The sequence below is a fragment of the Microcaecilia unicolor genome, chromosome 2 (genome assembly GCF_901765095.1).
Source record: "Microcaecilia unicolor chromosome 2, aMicUni1.1, whole genome shotgun sequence".
Taxonomy (NCBI): Eukaryota; Metazoa; Chordata; class Amphibia; order Gymnophiona; family Siphonopidae; genus Microcaecilia; species Microcaecilia unicolor.
The window spans coordinates 260,644,098-260,667,286 of NC_044032.1; the positions used below are offsets into that span (position 1 = coordinate 260,644,098).

Genomic DNA, 23,189 nt, shown 5'->3' on the forward strand with positions numbered 1-23,189 from the left:
GCTCAGTGGGATGTTCCTGACTCGAGCGTCAGTGGTGAGGGCTATGGCCAAGCTGCATTTTCTTTTGTTAGCTGACTTGAAGTAGTTTGCTTTGCCCAAAGCTGATGCCCCCATGGCAGTTACCAAGTGTACCACTATCCCTGTTGAAGGTGGCACAGCACTTAAGATGCGCATGACTGAAAGCTGGAGGCCTCCTTGAAACTTGCCTTTAAGATTGCAGCTTTAAACTTTCAAGCAGCGATTTGTACTTCCTTTGTGGCGAGGGCTTCTTTAGCATGGGCCCAGCAATTGTTCTTCTTGGACTCGACCTCGTAATTTGTTCCTTCTCTTGACGCAGGGTTATCCTATTTGTCAGGTGCGCTCTGACATTCTTAGAGCGTCAGCCAAATGTATGGTGTTGGCTGTCTTGCCGAGGTGATGGCTCTGGCTGAGAGATTGGGCGGCATAAAGTTATCTACATGGTTATTTATGCCTTCAAAGAAATGAAACAAATTGGTTAGGCAAGACTTCCCTTGGCTGAACTCATGCTGACACTGTCCCATTAAACCATGTTTCTCTTTGTTTCCACTATGTTGCCCAGCACTGAAGTCAGGCTTACTGGTCTGTAATTTGTATTCACAAAGAATGCCAATGACAAAAAGATTATATGGGACTAAAGACGGCATTGCCCCTTTATATGAAGCAAATCTGAACTATCAGCGGAGACACCCCAGAGACAAGCAAGCTCTCTCCAGAGGGCTGTCAAAGGACGGAGAAGGCTACTAGTGGTGGTACTTGGCGAGAGAAGTGAAGCAGGTGCATGAAGTAAATAAACAGGATGCAACTGGTAGAAAAAAATTATTCTCCAGTGTTAATGGTATATAATCAGACCTGTCCAATATCCAGTCACTTGGCACAATAGATAAGCCTGGTTATACAGTTTTAGATTTGGCAACACCATCCCACCCAAATGCTAAGACCCCAAGAGCTGCTGAAAAGGAATTTTAGGCTTTGTCCTCACCCCCCCAGCTGAACATTTATTTATTAGGATTTATTTACTGCCTTTTTGAAGGAATTCACTCAAAGCGGTGTACAGTAGGAATAGATCAAACATAAGCAATAGGCAATTACAGCAGTAAAAATATTCAAAAACAATGCAAAATATGACATTGGTATACTACTTACAATGTCAACACAATACGTAATAGAACATAATTGATAGTGAAGGGTAAAGCAGAGATGTAACGTATAGTTAAGAAGGGTAGGAAGAGTTAGATAGTAAGGTGATTGATTTTAAAGAAAGTTGCACATGAGGTCAGAGAGATGGTTAAATATTATCTCAGCTAGGGTAGAAGCTGTTGCAATTTCTGAAGTTCCTTTTTTAAAAGGCATAAAGGTAACATCTGTAGGATATATAACCAATGAGGGAATTCTACCATGAAGGCTAAGGGGAAGATGACACTATATGGTTAGTCTCAGCTTGAAACCATAACAACTTGTCCACTTTGAAACAATATAGTTGAGATGTATGAATAATCAACTGAACCCTCAAATAATGGAAAGCAACCTTAGCCCACTTCAATGGAAAGGTCCCAGGCCAATGTAATCGAAGGTGGTCTTGGGATGTCAACACTAAAGATGTGGTAAAATTCAGTTTAAACCCAGAATAATCGCCTTATTCTTCAAAAGTCTCCATCAAAGCAGGCAGAGTACGATGGGGGTCAATGATATGGACTAAAAGGTCATCCGCAAAAGCTGAAATTTTGAAATGGGTATTGCAGATGGAAACTGATTTTCTGAATAAGCATTTATCTCTCGAATTAAAGAATATAAGGTGAGGACAAATAGAAGAAGTGAGAGAGGACTTCTCTGTCTAGTCCCTCGACAGATAGAAAAGGTAGGGGAGTTAATACCATTAACATAAAGAACAGCCTGTAGGTTATGATATAAGCTTCATGCAGCTTGGAAAAAATATCCTTGAAAGCCATAGTAAGCAAATAAAAATTCCAAGGAATCCTGATTGAAGGCCTTCTCTTCATCAAAGCTGATGAGAAGAGAAGTCAGATCTTCCCTCCAAAACTGTTCCAAGAAACCCAAAATAGCTTGAATGTTTTTAGTAGCAGTACGGCCATGCACGAAGCCAACTTGGGACTGATCAACCATGGAGGGCAAATTTTTGCAAGTTGATTGGCTAACATCTTGGCCAATAATTTGGTTTCAAAATTTAGAAAAGAAATAGGGTGGTTGGAGGAGGGATAAAGGAGGCTCCTGCCTGCTTTAGGCAAAACAATCATTTGCACCACTTGTGAAGATTCAGGCAAGCTTTGGGTCTCAATAATGGCGGAGTGCATGGCGACCAGATGTGGGCTTATGGGTGTTGCTAGAAGTTGATAAAATTCCACGTGAAAATCATCCGGTTCTGGGGCTTTACCTAATGCACTAGATTGAATGGCCAAGTGAATCTCATCTGACGTTATGGGTGTGTTTAGCATGGTGATTTGAGAAGGACTCGCCCTCGGTAGATCTAGATTTTCCAAATACATAGAGCCCAGCATGGCCATAAAGGGTTTCATAATATTGCCAGAAAATTGAATTAATTTCCGCATCTGAGTGTGTAAGTGACTCATTAGCCTGTTGTAGTTGTAATTAAATGAGATTAAGTGAGACATTAACTTACAGCTTTATTGATGTGAAGGTAGAGCTGGTATTTGTAATAATTTAGGGACTTGGTGGCCCGCTGATGTAGAAGTGTATTGGACTCAGTCTGAGAAGTGAACAGGAGAACTTTATTTTGAGCTGTTAACAGCCCAAAATTCCACCGACATCCGCTCACTTGAGTCTCCAGGCATATAATATGCTGATCACACATTTCCCGTTTCTGTTTAGAATAAGCGACTTCCCCTCGCAATACAGCCGTTGCTGTTTCCTAAAAAAGGATAGGTTGCCTGATGTTTCTGATTGTGTTAGTGATACTCCTGCGATTTTTGATGTAAAAAGTCATGAAATTCAGGATCAGTGTACAAATCTAATGGAAATTTCCACAGATTACTATGCAATCCCACCGACACGGAGCTGGAACCATATGAAAGTATGATCAGAGACCCCATAGGCCTTAATTTCTGCTTGGAGTACATTGGCGAATAAAGCTCAGGATACCAGAAAGTAATCAATACTAGCATGGGTGGAATGTGCTTGGGAGAGATGTATATAGTCCTTTTCCCTGAGGTGTAAAACTCTCCACATAATAAGATCCAGTGCACATAACAGGGGAAGATCTTTTTCTGGCTCAAAATGAGCCAGATGAGGTGGATAAGACTTATCCATGAGTAGATTGTATACTGTATTGAAATCACCTCCCAGAATTAGGTTATAGTCCATCAAGGGTGACAAGATCTGTATTAATTTGAAAGACTTGGTTAGTGAAGACATTAGGCGCATAAAAATTGCAAATCAAAAAACATGAGCAACGGTCACCTGAGCAAGTACATACCGTCCATCCCCACTCTGAATGGTTTTGTGTATTTGAACATCTGAGTCCTTATGAAACAGAATTAGCACCCCAGTCTTACGTTGTGATGCTGGAGATTCCACCAATTGCTTCACCCACCATCTTTTAAATTTCTGATCCTCGGAGGAGGACAAATGTGTTTCTTCTAACAAAACCACATTGGCTCAGTGTCTCTACAAGTCTTGCAGAATTTTCTGACAGTAGGTTATGTTACCCCTCCAACATTCCAAGAGACAATTTTAATAGTGGTCATCTATGAGGCAGGTTGAAAAGGGTAACTGAATGTACGCAAAAAGCTTCCAAAAAGAGAGAGGTCCATCCCAGCCAGCGGGATGGGTGAGCACTCGAAACAAAAGAAAAATACATAGCAACTTGGGTTCCAAATGCTGTAAAGCTGAACATACATGCATCCACACACACACACCCGTACACCCCCCCCCCCCCCCCAAAAAAAAAAAAAAGTTGAGGGGAAACAAACCCCGCAAACCAAGAAAACAAATTTCTAAGTGCTCTAAAAGCAGAACCATTCCCCATATTTATGCATTCTTGTATCCCACTTATCCAAAACCAAGTTTTGGTTCAAAGTGGCTTACAAATTACATTCTGGTTAACAGTTACCATATTTTACATTTTAGAGTTTGGTTGAGACTTATAGTGATGGCTTACAATTACAGTTTTCATTTTGTTGGGACTTATAAGGATGGTTTCTAATTAGTAATTGGAATGGAGGAACACCACAGAAGTAGAGGACTGTATACCACTACGTAGTGGTACACTACTCCTTTAGTAATCGGAATGGACATCGATAGCTAAGTTAGTTGTTCTTTTCTAAATTGAAGGTACTTTGTGATGCTTCTTGTGATCTTTGGCATTGAGTTCCACCATTTGGAACCCAGGTAGTTAAATCTGACCATGTAGGTAGATTTGTAAGTTATGTTTCTGCAACTGGGTTGGTGAAGAAATAGGTGGCTTCTGGTGTCTGGGCTTGCATTTTTTGGGGATAGTTCCACCAAGTCTAACATGTATTATGGAGACAAATCAAATATTTTGTAGATGATGGTGCTAACTTTGTGAAGATCAGTCTTGCCTTGATTGGCAGCCAGTGTAGTGTTTCGAGTAGTGAGGTAGCTCTTTCATATTTCGACTTCTTGCAAATTTGCCTTGTTTTGGACAGTTTGCAGCAATTTCATTGTGCTTTCCTTGCAACCAACTTATGCTGCATTGCAGTAATCCAGTTGTGAGAGCATTGTCGATTGTACTATTGTTCGGAATGATTGACTAGGAAATAGTCTCAGATCTTTCTCAGTTTCCTTAGTGTTCTGAAGCATTTTGTTGTTACTGCTGATATTTGACTATCTAGTGAGGTGTTTGTCAAGAATGATTCCCAGTATTTTTAACTGTGTTTCAATTTGGTATGTTTGGTGGTTGATTGTGAAGTTTTGGTAGGCTGTGGGGTTATGCGAGCTTGACAGTACCAGGAATTTGGTTTTGTCTCTGTTTAATTTGAGTTTTGAAAGTTTCTGCCCAATTTTCCATAATGTCCAGGCCTGTTGGTGACATCATCTGCGTAGATGAATGGGTTGCAATCCATGATCTCCAGTTTTTTTCAGTGGAGCCATCAATACATGGAACAGTGTTGGTGATATTGGAGAGCCCTGTGGTACCCCACACTTGGAGATCCAGGAGGTTGCTAAGGTGGTTGGACATCCTTACAATGTAGGATCTGGTCTTTAGGAAGCCATTGAATCATGCGGCCACTGTTCTGCTGACTTCCATGAAATCGAGCAGGGTCATCAGTGTTGCATGGTCTACTAGGTTGAACACACTTGACAAGTCAAATTGCATTAATAGTATATTCTGACTTTGACTTATTATGCTTCTGAACTTCGTTATCAGAGTTGTTAGGACCGTTTCAGTGCTGTGTTGTGGTCTGAAACCTGATTGGGATTTATGTAGGATTGAGAATTTTGTTAGGTATTCCATTAGTTGTTGTGTTACCAGTCCCTCTATCGTTTTGGTCAATAGTGGTATTGAGGCCACTGGTCTGTAATTTGTGAGATCGCTGGTCTTGTTGTGTTTTGGGGGATTGGAGTGAGAATGATTTTGCCTTTATCTTTTGGAAATTGACCTTTCTGCTAACATGTATGTGGATATGTTTGGTGATGCATTCGATGAACCAATCTGGTGGGTTTTTCATCATGTGGTTGGGGCATTTGTCTAGCAGACATTTCACATGTGTGTATTTTGTCAGTAGTTCCTTTACTGTGTTCTTTTTGGGTGATTTGAATGCAGACCAAATTCTGGCTACTATGGTGTGGGGTGGTGTTGGTTTTGCAGTCTTATAGGAAGTCAGTGATGGATGTTTGCGGTATTGCAAGGTTAGATCTTGTCTTTGCTGTTTTTTGTTCAAAGTGTTGCACTAACTTGTTTGCTGTAGGTGGTTCACTTGATGCCAATGTGTCCTGTGTTTTCAGTAAATTGTTCATGCGTTTGAATTTTTTTTCTCGTAACTGTTCTGGATTCGTGTATATGTTGTAATATTCCGCTTTGTCTTTCTTTATAATGTGTTTGTACATTCTTTTAGCTTTTCTCCATATGTCTTTGTTTATTTCTGTTTTGTTTTTTTCTAGTCTGCATAGTTTTTTCATATGCAGTAGCTCATCGTTGAACCAGGATCTTGGGTGTGTTGTTTCTTGTTTTTGTTTTAAGTGGTGCTATTTTGTCCAGTGTTTTGCAAGCCTCATCCCAGTTCCTTATGAAATGGATGTCATCTGGTTCAAAGTTTCTATGTTAAGTCATCACTGTTATCCAGAAGGCGTGGTTGTCCATCTTCCCTTTGGTTGTGAATGTTTGTGGTGATCTTGGTTTTCTGTTCTTTTCATTCACTTTCCATTACAGTGTGAAAGTGAGCTTGCTGTGGTCTGACCACTCTTCCCATTTGTGGTTCTCTATGGTGTGATTGTTGTTGGCAGGTATCCTGTGGGCTAGCAAGTCCAGTAGGTGGCCTTTCTTGTAGGATGAGGTGCCTTGTGCTGTTGTGAAGTTCCATTGGTTTAGAAGTTCATTAGAGTTTTGGTGTTAGTGTCATTCTGTTTGTCTAGGTGCAGATTGATATCGCGAATTAGTAGGTCATTTTGTTGGTTTGTACAGGTGTTTGATACAAAGTCCATGAAATTGTCTTGGGCATTTATCCAACTACCTGGGGGTCGATAGAACAGTATGATAGGGCCGGCGGAACCCGGTAGACATGGTGGGGGGGACGGGGACGGGACGGGACCGACCTTTGGAGGGCGCCACAGGCAATACTTACCGCTGCCCTGGCGACTCACCTGCAGGCAGCTCTTAGATCCCACCTGCCCACACTCAGCTCCCCAACAGCCCTCCTTTCGTTCCTGCCACCCTGTGGGGTTTAAATCTTTTATTTTACCTCTGTCACAGCGGTGGCAAAGCAGCTGGCTCGTCTCTAGCCTTCCCTTCCCTCTTTGTCCCGCCTTCTTCTGACATAATTTCCTCTTTCCGGGAGGGCGGGACACTGAGAGGGAAGGGAAGGCTAGAGATGAGCTTGCTGCTTTGCCGCTGCTGCGACTTAGGTAAAATAAAAGATTTAAACCCCACAGGGTGGCAGCAACGAAAAGGGGGATGTTGGGGGAGAAGAGGGCGGGCAAGTGGGGCTGAGGTTGGAACCGGAACTCGGGGGCTGAAAAGGGCAGGCTGGGGCGAGTCACTGGACACGGAGTGGAGAACAGGGGGCAAAGGAGAATCACTGGACATGGATGAGACGGGAGGGCAGAGGAGAATCACTGGACATGGAGGGGAGGGCAGTGGAGAGAGGAGAAATTGCTGGACATGAGGGGAGGGTAGAGGAGAATCACTGGACATGGGTGGGAGGGGATCATAGGGGCAAAGGAGAATCGCTGGACATAGATGGGAGGGGAGGGCAGGGTCCAGAAGATAAATTGCTGGACATGGAGGGGAGGACAGGGGAAAGAGGAGAAATCGCTGGACATGGAGGGGAGGACAGGGGGAAGAGGAGAATTGCTTGGCATGGATGGATGGAGGGGGGGCAGGGGAGAGAGGAGAATTGATATGGATGGATAGAGAAGAGGACGGGGGAGAGAGGAGAGTTGCTGGATATGGATGGATGGAGGGGGGAGGGCAGGGAATAGGAGAGTTGCTGGACATGGGTGGATAGAGGGCAGGGGAGAGGAGAGCTGTTGGACTTGGATGGAGGGGAGGGCAGGAGAAATTCTGGACATGGATGGAGGGCAGGGAAGACAGGAAGGAGATGCACATGGAGGGGGAGGGGAGCAAGGAGAAATGCTGGATATGGATGGAGTGGAGTACATAAGTATTGCCATACTGGGAAAGACCAAGGGTCCATCGAGCCCAGCATCCTATTTACAACAGTGGCCAATCCAGGTCACAAATACCCGGTAAGATCCCAAAAATGTACAAAACATTTTATACTGCTTATCCCAGAAATAGTGGATTTTCCCCAAGTTCATTTAATAGCGGTCTATGGGCTTTTCCTTTAGGAAGCCATCCAAACCTTTAAACGTCGCTAAGCTAACCACCTTGACCACATTCTCTGGCAACGAATTCCAGAGTTTAATTACACGTTGAGTGAAGAAACATGTTCTCCGATTCATTTTAAATTTACTATATTGTAGCTTCATCGCATTCCCCCTAGTCCTAGTATTTTTGGAAAGCGTGAACAGACACTTCACATCTACCCGTTCAACTCCACTCATTATTTTACAGACCTCTATCATATCTTCCCTCAGCCGCCTTTTCTCCAAGCTGAGGACAGAAAAGAGAGGAGACATGTTGGACAGGAATGGAGGGAAGGAAAGACAGAGGAAGGAGATGCATATGGATGGAGGGGAAGGGAGATAAGAAATGCTGGACATGAATGGAGGGGAAGAAGACAGAGGAAGGAGATGCACATGGATGGAGGGGAGGGGTGACAGGAGAAATGCTGGACATGGATGGAGGGGGAAGACAGAGGAGGAGATGCACATGGATAGAGGGGAGAAAAATTCTGGACCTGGATGGAGGGGAAGAAGGAGATGCACATGGATGGAGGGTAGAGAGGAGAAATGCTGTACATGGAGGAGATGGAAGAGAAGAGAGGAAGTGAGATGAACATGAATGGAGGGGAGAGGAGAAATGCTGGACATGGATGGAGGGGTAGAGGAAAAATGCTGGACATGGAGGAGAGAGGAAGGAGATGCATATGGATGGAGGGGGAAGGAAGAGAGGAGAAACTGCACATGGATGGAGAAAATAGGCAGAAGCTTGATCCACTCTATACCTCCTCCAGTCAAGTCTTCAGAGGACCCAGCTTTTACTTACGGATGTAGGGCAAGAAATGAAGAAGAAAGGAGGAAAGGAAAGAAATAAAAGGAAAGGAAGCCCTGGAAACAGAGTTAAGAGAACAGAGAGCAGCAGGATCAGATACTGGGACCAACACGATCAGAAAAACAGTCACCAGACAACAAAGATAAAAAATAATTTTATTTTCATTTTAGTGTTTGAAATATGTCCACTTTGAGAATTTACATCTGCTGTCTTATTTTGTAATGTATAGCAATGTGTTTCTTTCTGTTTTTCCTGTATTGTGCTGCAATCAGAGTCTAACTTCTTAGGATTTCAGGTTAATTTTTGAAGAATTTGAAGAGGGGCTATCTCTGTTATGCATGTGTGACTGCAAGCCAAGTGTCTGAATAGGGATCTGTTTGTTAGGTTCTGAGGTTTTGATAACATACTGTTTTTCAGATTTGGCAAGACTGTTCTAATTCCTGATCTGTATGCTAATTTGGTTTGTGTTATTTTGCGTATACTGGAGCTGTAACAGCTTACAGAAATTATTTATAATGAAAACAAAAAAAACCCCCACAAGTTATTTTTCTTCTATACTGGTGTAATGATTTCAATGATGTCTTATATGTGCCATGGCTGGTAAAAGGGGTGTTGCTACTGTGGGTGTGACTACTGTAGGGGCAGAGCCATAGCAGTCCTGCCCCTGGATGGGTTGGGGCGGCGACTAATAGGCTGAAGGAGGTTGCCAGATACCCTAGCACTGGCTCAGGATACATAGCTGACCTGCGATTGTTGTCAGTGATTTTGCATGCCAGGATTTCTATCGTTGGGGATAAATGTTTAGTGACAGGCTCAATGGTGAAAGTGGATATGTATATTATTGTAACTTCCCCTCTTTTCTTTTTGTTTCTGTGCATTGTTTTTTGGTGGGCATAGATCCAGCAGTATTGGGTTGTCTTCTTGGTGTAGCCATGTTTCTGTTATAAGTAGCAATCCTAGTTTTTCTGTTTCAATGCAGCCTTTCAGTAGGGCTGTCTTGTTGACAATAGCGGGTACAGAATTCACAGTCTTGCCCCTCACACCTCAAGGCAGAGCTGTGGACCCAAGGATCCCACCAGTAGAAGAGGAAAAAAAACAACCTAGGTTTCATCATATCACCCCAATCCCATACAGGAAACCCCATTCCCAACCAAAGTCACCGATGCCCTAAACCCCCCTCTTAACATGTTCCACCATGGGTTAGGGCACCCCTTCACACCCTCCGCCCCCCTGTCCCCATTCACAAACAAGGTAAAAATTCACAGATGTTGAACAATAGCAGGTACAGAATTCATAGTCTTGACCCTCACACCTCAAGACAGCACTGTGGACCCAAGGATCCCCACTAATAGAAGAGGAAACATTTTTAATCCCCCCCCCCCTCCCAAAAAAAAAAAAACCCTAGGTTTCATCTGTATATTCTCTGCAAAAGAGGTTCTACAAAGCAGAAGTAGCAGCTCACAAAGAAGCCCAGATCCATGAGTGCAGAACCTTCCTGCAGGAAAGAATTGGGGGGGGGGGGGGGGGGGGCGGACATCCAGTCATACAAGGCCTCTCCGTCTTAACTGGAATCCTCAGGATATTCACCCAGCAGGTAATAAAAACAAGGAGTGTCACAAAGTCACCAAAGGTTCCATAAAGACAGGACAGAGAAACGGCAGAAAACCTACCTGGTTGACTCTAATGTTAAGGACTCCAAGACAAATGAAGGAGAGAGGCCTGAAATTGTGTGGTAAAAAGAGGGGGAGGGGGAAATAAAGTGGGGAAAATATTGGTCAGTAGAGGACATTGAGAGACCTGGCCCTCATAGGCTAAGCAGGGCCAGCGCACATCTTCTCTGCCCTTCAAAATCAGCCCCACATGAGAGGCACCAACACGTAGCTTAGCTACACTGGTCTCTGTCTCAAATATCCAGTCGACTCTTGCAGCCCCAAATGGGTGAAGTTGTATCTTGCCTGTCCCATTTAAGATTTGGCTCTTGTAGAAGTGTCAGCCTCCCATAGGTTATCCACAAAAGTTTGTGCTGATTCCATGTCCAAAGTGAAACTTCTTTATAACATAACTTTTTGGTTCTAAAAAAGTAAGTGGAGAGTATGCTTTATAATCTGCTTTGAACCTGGATTTGGGTGTTGGTGGAATGTAGGCATCATTACTATTACCAAGGTTGCGCGCCGTGGTCCTCATAGTCTTAGTTGGCCTGATCATTGAGGCTCAGGCCAGCTGCCTGTGGTGCTATTTTGTGGTTGCTATTGGCGTGAAAGGCTTGGAATAGCAGGAGCTAAGGTACCAGCCTTATATGGATGAAGAGTCTGCCTCTTAGCTCTTTGTTTCCCTCTGCTGACAGGGTGTGTAATCCACCTGTCTGGACTAGCCATGTAAGACTCGAGGAATGGAAATTTTAACAGGTAAGTTTAAATGCACCGTTCTGTTGGTTTTCTTCTTTTGGAATACCTGGAGAAGTGCCTGTAATGAGGGAGAACTGCAGAAAATTAGTAGAAGAGACTACTAGATAAGAAAATGAAGTCTAAATATGTTTGTGGCTGCCAGTCTGTTAGCTTCTGACAGGCAGGATCCATCAGTTCTGATACTTGTAGGCGTTAGAAATTGATGTCACCCATTAGCTACTTACAGCCTTTCTGACTACCTTTATGTATCAGTATTTGATATTCCATTCCCTGGTTCATATGTTTTTTTCAGGGTGTTGCCTAGTAAGTAGGAAAAAGTTGATTTTTATAACCAAAAAATGGAAACTTGGGGACCCAAAGTTGGAGGAGGGAGGAAAAAGATGTAAGTGAGGAAAGTGATTGTTCCTTGTAATGCTGCGTTAATGAAACTTGAAAGGGAAAGAGTGGGGTGATTTATGACTGAAGAAGAAGACAGGGATACCTCTATTAATCTGGTAACAATTCTCTCTCTTTTTTAGGGGAGAGCCAAAGACATGGTATGGTGTTCCCTCCTCTGCAGCAGAGCACCTGGAGGAGGTGATGAAGAAGCTAACGCCAGAGCTCTTTGAAAGCCAGCCTGATCTCCTGCATCAACTAGTGACTCTCATGAACCCCAACACACTGATGGCCCATGGTGTGCCAGTAAGTGCACACAGGAGCTTTTCCTCCCATGTTGCCAAAATGTACCCTAAGTCCCTCATAGTCCCTATTTCTTTTGTTCCGTTCCTCTGTCCACCCCTCTGTAAATGCATTCCCTTCTGCACAATACTGCTAATACCTCTGTTTCTTTTTCATCCTTAGATCAATCCAGAAACTTGGGTTTGTGCTCTCCTACCAGCTGATAGAGACAGTGACTACTTGTTTAATATCACCTTACTAGCTGTTGAGCCCGTAAAAACGGGCTGGTATAGAGGTTTTCCTCCCCCCGCGGTCACCACCGCTCCCCTCCCCCCCGCGAAGTCGCCACCGCTCCCCCCCCCCTCGAAGTCGTCGCCGCCGCCACCCCTCCACCTGGTCCGGGCCCTCTCTTCACTTCTGAACTTACAGATCCATTCGCCGAACGCAGATCAGCTGAGCTGCCCCTTCCTTCTCTGCCTGTGTGTGTCCCGCCCTCGCTGACGTTACGTCACAGGAGGGCGGGGCCACAGGCAAAGAAGGAAGGGCTCACTACAGCTCAGCTGATGTGCGTTGCTGCGTTCGGCGAATGGATCTGTAAGTTCAGAAGGGAAGAGAGGGCCCGGGCCGGGTGGAGGGGTGGCGGCGACTCCGAGTGGGGGGGGGGGGAGCGGTAGCAACGTCGGCGACGCAGTTTCCCTCTCTGTCCCCCCCCCCCCCCCCCCGTCATCACGTATTGACGCGGGGGCGGGACAGAGAGGGAAGTCTCTACTGCGCATTTGCAGTGAGTACGGTCACTCGCCGTTTATATGTTTGATATACAGTCAGGTCCTTTGCTGATATCTACTCTCCAGTACTTTTGTTTCCAGCAGATGGTAGGCACAGACCTGTGCAGCTCTGTGGATCCCAGCTGGTTAATCTGGTTTAAAAAGAATCTGAGGAGGTCACTTGACACCATGCTCAGGAGCAGTCATTGGGCCCAACTACTCTAACCCCCTCTCCAGCCCTGTTCTTACCAGCTTAAAATTGCAGACTTTGGTTTTTGAAGTGCTACTCTCCTGGTTATTGAGTTTGGTTTGGCAAAACAACTTGAATGGTGTTGAAAGGGTTGTGTAAGGAGAAGGAGTGCCTCAAAACCCCTGGTGGCAAGATGATGGAGCCACACAGCCCTTCGTCACTTTCAATCAGTTCTGCATGGATGGCTGGAATTGTAGCCAACCCAAGTCAGGTTTTACTTTCCCTACCAGGTCCAGGATATGGGAATAGGTTCAAGTTGTGGACACAAGGTTCTCTTTCTTGGACATGCCCCTATGGCCCTGAGTCCGTATCAGACCACTTCAGGGGTTCCTTCTCTGCTTTGGTCCCCATCTCTATGGTTCCCTTCAAGCCAACTTAGTCTCAATGGGTGATTTCAACACAGCTTTCTGCTGATATTTCAGTTCTCTCTCCCTGGAGGTGGCTATCTGCAGCTTGTAGGCTGCTAGGGTGTGCCGTAACTGGCGGCAACAGATTTCGGATCCCTTCCAGAAGGCAGACAGTTGACCGCCTCCTCACTTGCCAGATGTAGAGTCAAGGCCGGCTTAATTGCCAGTTTTCTTCTATGATTTGTTTCGGACATCAAACAGACTATTTTGGCGGTCATAGCTTGTCATTTGATGTGGTTGCGCTGCTGGGTGGTGAATGCAGCTTCTAACAATGGCTGGTTCAGCTCACTTTTCAGGGCAACTATTGTTTGAGGACTCCATGAAGTTGGTGGAAGACCTGGGTGACTTATAGACTCATTGTCTTCCTGAGGACATGTCTACAAGTTCTTTTCGGTCAGGTGAGGCTCGCCCTTATCTTTACGACACCAGGGCTGTCGTCCTGGGCAGCCTAGTTTTCTTTAGCAATCCAGTCCAGGCAGGTTCTCAGAACTCCCAACTTCATTAGTTTGAGATCCTCTGGATTTCTACTGGTGACGGGCACACAGTCCTGTCTTTTCTGCATACGGTGGTTTCTGCCTTCCATGCAATTCCACCTTTTTCTCTTTCCGCTTCTTGGATGTTCACCATATACTCCTATACTATTTGGAAGTGACCAGTGAGTTCCATTGGTCAACTCTTTGCTGCTTGCTTTGCTCGGGACCATAGGAAGGTACCATAAGAAGGCTCGCCATTTTTAGATTGGCAGATGTGAGCATAGCAGTTTTGATGTCAGGAGGAGCAGACCTTTTGTAGAATAGGCGTCGGTGTGAAGCTGAAGAGCTGTTCCGCATAAGTACCATTTTATTCAAAATCCTTTTAGGGGAGCAGCTGCTCCCCTTGCACCCCACCTAGCTACATCTCTGCATAGTGGGGCAGTGCCTGGGATGACCCACTGAGCAGAAGTGACTTCCTACATAGCCTTATGCACTGCTAAAGACTGTAGCGGATTAGCAGATGTAGCAGTGGCAGGATCAGAAGCCTCAATTTCATCAGATTCCTTCATTGATTTTTGGCTACAAAAAAAAAAGGGCAAAACATAAAGGAAACCTTCTGTTACCCTCCCGCAGGAGCAGTTGAGGAGCCTACATGGGCTTTATGCAGGCAGGAGAGGACTTCCTCTTTTGTCTTCCACTGCTTTGGTATCGACAATACTGAAGTTAAGGTGACTGCACATAATCACATATAGTAAACCTCTGAAGTTCTCTCTATCTCCACCTGCTGGTAGAGGGACATAACCCACAAATCTCTGGATTGATTTGTTGGGACTAATGGAAAGAAAATTATCAGGTAAGAACTAATTTTGCCTTCAGTTTGACAAACATTTTTTTACCCTTCATCCCTAGCACCCCCCCCCCCCCCCCACCCCCATGGGGTTCGTCTTTAAAATACCACATTGAATATTTCACTCTGACACCTTGGGATCAGTATCATAAAAAATGGGGTGCTAGATAGCCAAGAATTGCTTTTTGTATGTCAGACATCGCATAGCTCTTAGTCTATCCTCAACAGTACATATGGGAGAGGGTAAGGGAAGACTTTAGTTTTGTTCTAGGAATACAGGAGAGTTTATGTCAACATGGAACCTTATATTGGGTAACATCAGCAAGCAAGATTTGGATTTACCGTACAGCTTTTTCAGTAGTAGTGCAAGGTGAGTTATATTCATTTGGTATTTCCCTGTCTCTGGAGGTCTGTAGGGCCTCCAGGGACAGGGAAATACCAAATGAATATTTGTACCCGAGGCAATAGAGGATTAAGTAACTTGCCCAAGATCTCTAGGAACAACAGTGGAATTTAAACCAAGTTTTGTGTCTCCATCTGCTGGTAGAAAAGCATAAACCCATGCATTTATACTGGCCTCGCAGGACACAATGAAAGAAAAGTAAGACTAAATTTTTCTTTTCCCATTCTATCTTCTCACCCATTTCCTTTCTTTAATCTGTCCTTTTGCCACAACCTTCTGTGTTGCATCCCAATTTACTGTAAACTCTTCCCTTTTTCTCCTGTGCTGCAGCCAGGAACTATTAGCTACATTCTTTTTCTGTATGCCCCCATAGGTTGTCCGCACCAATCAGTGTGCAGGAGAATTTGTTATCACCTTCCCTCGTGCGTATCACAGTGGCTTCAACCAGGGCTACAACTTTGCTGAGGCCGTCAACTTTTGTACTGCAGATTGGGTGAGTGTTGTGTTTATGTGCTTTGAGACCATGTTGCTTTTCTTTTTTTCATGTGACTCTAACTTTTGGCCTCTTATTTGTAGTTGACAGCTGGGCGACAGTGCATTGAGCATTATCGGCGCCTGCGCAGGTACTGTGTCTTCTCGCATGAGGAGCTTATCTGCAAGATGGCTGCCTGCCCTGAGAGGTTGGACCTGAATCTGGCAGCTGCTGTGCACAAGGAGATGTTCATTATTGTTCAGGAAGAACGCCGGCTGCGGAAGGCCCTGCTGGACAAGGTGAAGTTTTGTTAGGATAGAGAAAGGAGCTATCAAAGAATATGTGTTAAAGGGTTGATATTGGAGAAAGGAAGAGTTGTCTGCTCATTCTGGGCCAGTAGATAGGACCATAGAGCCTGTGTTAAAATTTATATGTGGAAAAAATGGTTATGGAGGAAATGAGGAACTTGGGTGGGGAAATGGAGATTGTATTGTGAGGGGGCTGAGATGGATTATTGGGGTTGAAATGGAGACAGTGAAATTCTTGTTTTCATGTGGTAGGGTATTACGGAGGCAGAGCGTGAAGCCTTTGAGTTGCTCCCTGATGATGAGAGGCAATGTGACAAATGTAAGACCACTTGCTTCCTGTCAGCCTTAGCTTGTTACAACTGTCCTGAGTGCCTTGTCTGCTTATACCACATCGATGACCTCTGCAAGTGCCCCTCCAGCAAGCACTACCTGCGGTAAGCATTTCCTCAACTCACATAATCTGCTGCCCTTTGCAATGGGTTTGGGTTGCTTGGTGTTCTGGCTTTTCAATTCCCACCTCTTTTTGGTAGGTATCGGTATACTTTGGATGAGCTGCCTGCCATGTTGCACAAGCTTAAAGTTCGAGCTGAGTCCTTTGACACTTGGGCGACCAAAGTCAGGACTGCCTTGGAAGTGGAGGATGGGCGAAAAAGAAGTAAGTCTGAGGCACCTTTGTCAGTAAGTCCTTATTGCTGCCTTACTCCTGCCCTCACATCTTAAGTTTTGGAAGATATTTTGCAGAATTAAGAAAACTGGGAATTGAGTGAGTGAATCATTTCCTTCCCTTGCAGCAGTTGAGGAGCTACTTGTGCTGTGTATAAAATGTCAAAAGTTTGTGAACCATCTGGGATGGCCCATTTATTAGAGAATTTTACTCAAAACATAGATCCTAATTGTTAAACCCTGAGAGAATTCACTTAAATAAACTCGGACAAAAAAGATGTGTATTGATATCCAGCAAATGATTCACCAGTAACTATCTTTGTGAAAAAGCATGTGAGCCCTTTGTTCAGTAACAGGTGGCATCTCCTTGAGTAGCAATAAATTAAAGTAAATGTTCCTTGTAACTTTGATCAGTCTTATCACTCTTGAGGAATTTTGGCACTGTCATCCATACAGGACTGCTATCAGTTCTGACACTTAAGGGCCTCCTTGCATCAGCAGCTTGCTTCAGTTTCCACAAGAAATATCAGAAGATTTAGAAAAAGTAGAAATTGGCTGGGGTCGTGGCCAAGATGGCAGCATGAAGGTTTGCTGGAGAGTGCCTCTTGTTCTTGTTTTCTCTTGCTGGTGTTTTTATTTTTCTTCTGAGTTATGCCACATATTAAAAGAAAGGGGGTGGTTCGAGCTGTGCCCCTCCATGCGTCCACCTCCTCTCCTATCCAGCAGAGTTTAGAGAGGTACACCGTCAAACTTCCGCAGAAGTCTGAAGGTCCCACTGTAAGTCTGTCTGAAGGAGCACACAGCTTCCTGGGTTTGGACACCAGCAATCAGCCTGCCACCATGTCCGGCAGACATCCGGGGACTGCCTATGCTCGCTTCACTGGCAGAAGGCGTTGCCTTGGTGAGGAGGGGGTCAGACTTATCAAGTTTCCTGCTGAGGCGGAGAGTGTTGAGGCAGCATCAGCGGTGGTTATCCTAGAGAAGATTGGAAAACACACAATTCACATAAAATTAATTCTAAACACGAATGGGGGGAGGGGGGAGTGCTGGGCCAGAGACAATGGTAGTTGGATCCTGGAATGTAAATGGACTGAACAATCCGGGGAAGAGAAGCATAGTTTTCAAAGAATTGGGCAGACTTAAGTGGGATATTGTATTTCTCCAAGAAACTCATTTGCGTCCACGAGACCTCCCGATGTTAAATAGGAAGGCATTTGAATTAGTGGTGGCCCATCAGGGGAGGGATGGCAGGCGGGTAGGGGGGGTAGCCATTTTAGTGAGGGAGGGGTTTGGGTTGGTGGTTAATCAGCAATTTAAGGATTCGACTGGGAGATGTGTGGCAGTTCGAGGAGAATGGCAAGGTATGGGAATTACACTGGTTAATGTGTATGCTCCTAATTCTGGTCAGGCGGGGTTTTTTCGTAAGCTTTTGGGGGAGTTACAAGAATTTGTGCAGGGGCCGGCTGTGGTAGGAGGGGATTTCAATGTTACGCCCAATGCGCGGTTGGATCACTCCTTGGGGGGTGGTTACTGTAGTAGGAGAAGTAGAAGAGCGTTGGAAGAGTTTTTTCGTGGACTGGAGATGGTAGATAGCTGGCGACTGATGCATCCAACACAACGGAATTATACGTTTTATTCCCATGCTAGTAATGCGTATACTCGTATTGATGGTATCTGGGTGCATCGTAATTTGTGGGGAGCCATGAGGAAGGCGGAGATAGAGCATATTCAGATATCAGACCATGCCCCTACTTGGGTTACTTTGGTGGGTTCCTTAGGGGGAGCAAAGAAGGGGTTTTGGAGGTTGAATGAATCACTACTGGGGGATGTGCAGGTAGTGGAGGCGGTCAGGAAGGCTATTGGGGACTATAAAGAGTTTAATGATAATGGAGAAGTGAGGGATGGAACTTTGTGGGATGCAATGAAGGCTGTGATGAGGGGGGTTTTTGTCCAATGGGGGTCTCGGAGGAAGAGGGAGAGGGCCCGGTTAGATTTGAATCTGAGGCGGCGATTAGTAGACTTGGAGACTCAACATAAGAGGTCACATGATCAAGGGGTTTGGCGTGAGCTTTGTAAGGTTAGGCAGGAACTTTCTGGGTTGCAGGCGAGGGAGGTGGAGTTTGCACTAGCTAAATTGAGACAAGGCTTTTTTGAATTTGCTAATAAAGGTGGAGCAAAATTAGCCAGATATTTGAGGGGCAGGAGGACAAGATTAAATGTTCAAAAAATTAAAAATGGAAAGGGGGAGTGGTGTTATTCAGATTCGGCAATTCAGGATTGTTTTCTTAGTTATTATAGGGAATTATACAGGGAGGAGGGTGGAGTTTCAAGGGCTGAGATTGGACATTTTTTGGATAAAATTCAGTTGCCTAGGCTTACTGATGCAGAGCAGGGGCAACTGAGCGAGGATATTAGGGATGAGGTTTTAGGGGTTATAAAGAATTTGAAGAACGGGAAGGCTCCGGGGTTGGATGGGTTTTCGGGGAAATTTTATAAGGTATTTCAGGGAGATGTGGGGGATCTTTTAGTCCGGGTGGGGAATGGGGTGTTAAAAGGGGAAAACTTGCCACAGTCCATGGTGGAAGCTGGAATTACAGTTTTGAGGAAACCAGGGAAGGACCCCACTTTGTGTGGGGCGTATCGGCCCATTTCTCTCCTTAATGTAGATGCCAAAATTTTGGCGAAAATGTTGACTAACAGACTGCGAAGGGTGTTGCCGAATCTTGTTCATAAGGATCAATCTGGGTTTGTGTCAAGGAGGACTGTGGGGGATAATATCAGACGCACTATCCATTTATTGTGGTCAGCTCAGCAGAGGACAGATCCAGTGGCCTTTTTAGCATTAGATGCTGAGAAGGCCTTTGATAGAGTGAAATGGGTATATTTGGAAGAAGTGTTGTATCGGATGGGGTTGGGTGGTAATTTTAGTGCATGGATATCAGCATTCTACACAAAACCAAGGGCGTGTATACGGGTTAATAATAAATTTACATCATTCTTTGAGATTGAGAGGGGAACTCGTCAGGGATGTCCTCTTTCGCCCTTGTTATTTGCGATGTATATGGAACCCTTGGCGATTTGTCTTCGGGAGCATAGGGAGTTGGAGGGGTTGTGGGTTGGGGGGCAGGAACATCGGGTGGCGGCATTCGCAGATGACGTGTTATTGTATCTTCGGAATCCGGGAAATACATTGAAGGTAGTGTTGGAGATCTTCCGAGAATTTGGTCAGGTAGCGGGATTATCCATTAATATGGACAAGAGTGAATTGATGGGAGTTAATATTTCTGATGTAGAGGGAGCTAAGTTGCAAGAAATAGTTCCATTCCGTTGGGTCAATAATAAATTTAGATATTTGGGGATTCAGATTCCTAGAGTGGTCCAGGATTTGTTTCGAGTGAATTATGACCCGGTAGTGCAACAGATTAAGGGTGATTTGATGAGGTGGAGAGGGCTTTGGTTGTCGTGGTGGGGCAAAATCGCGGTGGTAAAAATGAACGTCTTGCCGAGGTTGTTATTTTTGTTTCAGACCTTGCCAGTGCCTATCCCTAAGAAGGCGCTGAGTAAAATCCAAAGTATGATTTATAGCTTTATTTGGGGAGGAAAGAGGCCTCGTATAAGACTAGAGATATTGTGGGGTGCTCTAGAGCAGGGAGGGAGTGCAGTGCCGAACGTAGAATGGTATTCTCCGAGGACAAGCAGGCTGCTTGTTCTCACTGATGGGTGACGTCCACGGCAGCCCCTCCAATCGGAAACTTCACTAGCAAAGTCCTTTGCTAGCCCTCGCGCGCCCGCGCGCACCGCGCATGCGCGGCCGTCTTCCCGCCCGAAACCGGCTCGAGCCGGCCAGTCTTCTTTTGTCCGCACTCGGTACGGTCGTGTTTTCGCCGTGTCGAGCCCCGGAAAGTCGACCTCGCGCGTCCAATTTGTTTGAACGTGTTTTTTCCCTTCGGGAAAGCTTTGTCCTAGTCGGGAAGTGCTCCGGAAACCCCCCGCCGGGTTTCGTGTAAATCCTCCCCGTACTTCCAGCTTTTTTGCCCCGGTAAGTTTTCTTTCGTCGTCGGGGTAGGCCTTTTTTCGGCCTCGGTCGAGATTTTTTCTCCCTCTAAATTTGGTGCTTCGAATTTCGCCATTTCGGCTTTTGATTTCGCCGGCGTGATTTTTCCGCCCATGACATCGAAGCCTTCCAGCGGCTTCAAGAAGTGCACCCAGTGCGCCCGGGTTATCTCGCTCACTGATCGACACTCGTCGTGTCTTCAGTGTCTGGGGGCCGAGCACCGCCCTCAGAACTGCAGTCTGTGTTCCCTGCTTCAAAGGCGGACTCAGGTAGCGAGACTAGCCCAGTGGAACGTGTTGTTCTCGGGCTCTTCGTCGGCATCGGCACCGGGATCTTCGAGTGCATCGACGTCGTCAGCGTCCAGACCATCTTTCTCGGCCGCCCCTGCATCGAGTGCATCGAGGCATCGGGCCTCTGCATCGGCGCCGAGACATCGGATAGCTGCATCGACGTCGGTGGTACCAGGACCTCGTCTGCTGATGTCGTCGGACGGTGGTGCATCGGGTGGAGTGCAGGTGAGGGCTGTCCATTCCCCTGCTGGTGGCGGTGAGCCCTCGGGTGGGTCTCCGCCTACCCTGAGGGCTCCTGCGGTACAGCCCCCCCGAGATCGACCTTCTTCAGTCTCGGCCCCGAGGAAGCGACGGGTGGATTCGACGTCCTCCTCGTCGGTGCCGGGGAGCTCCGGTGACATGCTTCGGAAGAAATCGAAGAAGCATCGACACCGGTCTCCTCCCCGTGTCGGCACCGAGAGCTCTGGGTCGCCGAGGGATTCGGCACCCAGCAGGCATCGGCACCGAGAGGACCGCTCACCCTCTGTTCAGGAGGTGTCGATGCGCTCCGCTCTGGACAGCCCGGAACAGCCTCCACGCCCGGAACAGGTACTGACGTCGACGCCTGCATCGACCTCTCAGCCTTTCTCTGCAGCCGCTCTAAACGAGAGCCTCCGGGCCGTTCTCCCAGAGATTCTGGGAGAGCTGTTGCGCCCTACCCCTCCGGTACCGGCGGTGCTTGCGCCACCGGTACCGTCGAGCGTGGCGCCGGCTGGCCCATCGCCCAGGTTGAGGTCCCCGACGTCGGTACCGCGTGCGGTACCGACCGCGGCCACCTCCCAGGAAGGCTCCCCGACTACGTCGGCGGAGGGAGCTTCGCCGATGCGGGCGAGGGAGTCTACCTCTCGACGCCCCCATCGTGGACAGGGTTCCACGGAGTCGAGCAGGGCGAGGTTGCAGACACAGGTCCGTGAACTTGTGTCTGACACCGAGGGTGAGGCCTCGTGGGAGGAAGAGGAAGATCCCAGATATTTCTCTGACGAGGAGTCTGGGGGTCTTCCGTCTGATCCCACTCCCTCTCCTGAGAGACAGCTTTCTCCTCCCGAGAGTCTGTCTTTTGCCTCCTTTGTCCGGGAGATGTCTACGGCCATCCCCTTCCCGGTGGTTGTGGAGGACGAGCCCAGGGCTGAAATGTTTGAGCTCCTGGACTATCCTTCTCCACCTAAGGAAGCGTCCACTGTTCCCTTGCACCATGTCCTGAAGAAGACATTGCTTGCGAACTGGACCAAACCATTAACTAATCCCCACATTCCCAAGAAGATCGAGTCCCAGTACCGGATCCATGGGGACCCAGAGCTGATGCGCACTCAGTTGCCTCATGACTCTGGAGTTGTGGATTTGGCCCTAAAGAAGGCTAAGAGTTCTAGGGAACATGCTTCGGCGCCCCCGGGCAAGGACGCTAGAACCTTAGACTCCTTTGGGAGGAAGGCCTACCATTCCTCTATGCTCGTGTCCAAGATCCAGTCTTACCAGCTCTACACGAGCATACACATGCGGAATAATGTGCGGCAGTTGGCGGGCTTGGTTGATGCTCTTCCCCCTGAGCAAGCCAAGCCTTTTCAGGAGGTGGTCAGGCAGCTGAAGGCGTGCAGAAAATTCCTGGCCAGAGGAGTTTATGACACTTTTGATGTTGCGTCCAGGGCCGCTGCTCAAGGTGTGGTGATGCGCAGGCTCTCATGGCTGCGTGCCGCCGACCTGGAGAATAGAGTCCAGCAGCGGATTACGGACTTGCCTTGCCGTGCGGATAACATTTTTGGCGAAAAAGTCGAGCAGGTGGTAGAGTCTCTCCACCAGCGGGACACCGCATTCGACAAGTTCGCCCGCCGGCAGCCTTCAGCTTCTACCTCTACAGGTAGACGATTTTTCGGGGGAAGGAAGACTGTTCCCTATACTTCTGGCAAGCGTAGGTACAATCCTCCTTCCCGACAGCCTGCGGCCCAGGCTAAGCCCCAGCGCGCTCGCTCTCGTCAGCAGCGTGCGAATCAGCAAGGCCCCGCGGCTCCCCAGCAAAAGCAAGGGGCGAGCTTTTGACTGGCTCCAGCAGAGCATAGCCGACATCCAAGTGTCAGTGCCGGGCGACCTGCCTGTCGGAGGGAGGTTGAAAGCTTTTCACCAAAGGTGGCCTCTTATAACCTCCGATCAGTGGGTTCTCCAAATAGTCCGGCAAGGATACACCCTCAATTTGGCCTCTCAACCTCCAAATTGTCCACCGGGAGCTCAGTCCTACAGCTTCCAGCACAAGCAGGTACTTGCAGAGGAACTCTCCGCCCTTCTCAGCGCCAATGCGGTCGAGCCCGTGCCATCCGGGC

General features: G+C 46.8%; 1 protein-coding gene across 5 annotated transcripts in view; it reads left to right on the top strand.

The window, feature by feature from the left end:
• The window catches only part of KDM5C (lysine demethylase 5C), a 187,140-nt gene that overhangs the window by 79,546 nt on the left and 84,405 nt on the right, over positions 1 to 23,189 (top strand). For all 5 annotated transcript variants that reach the window (XM_030194032.1, XM_030194031.1, XM_030194034.1 and 2 more), the window contains 5 exons: positions 11,772 to 11,934; positions 15,428 to 15,547; positions 15,631 to 15,825; positions 16,087 to 16,268; positions 16,365 to 16,489. In XM_030194032.1, coding sequence (XP_030049892.1) covers positions 11,772 to 11,934; positions 15,428 to 15,547; positions 15,631 to 15,825; positions 16,087 to 16,268; positions 16,365 to 16,489 — 785 coding nt within the window. The remainder of the gene's footprint in view (positions 1 to 11,771; positions 11,935 to 15,427; positions 15,548 to 15,630; positions 15,826 to 16,086; positions 16,269 to 16,364; positions 16,490 to 23,189) is intronic.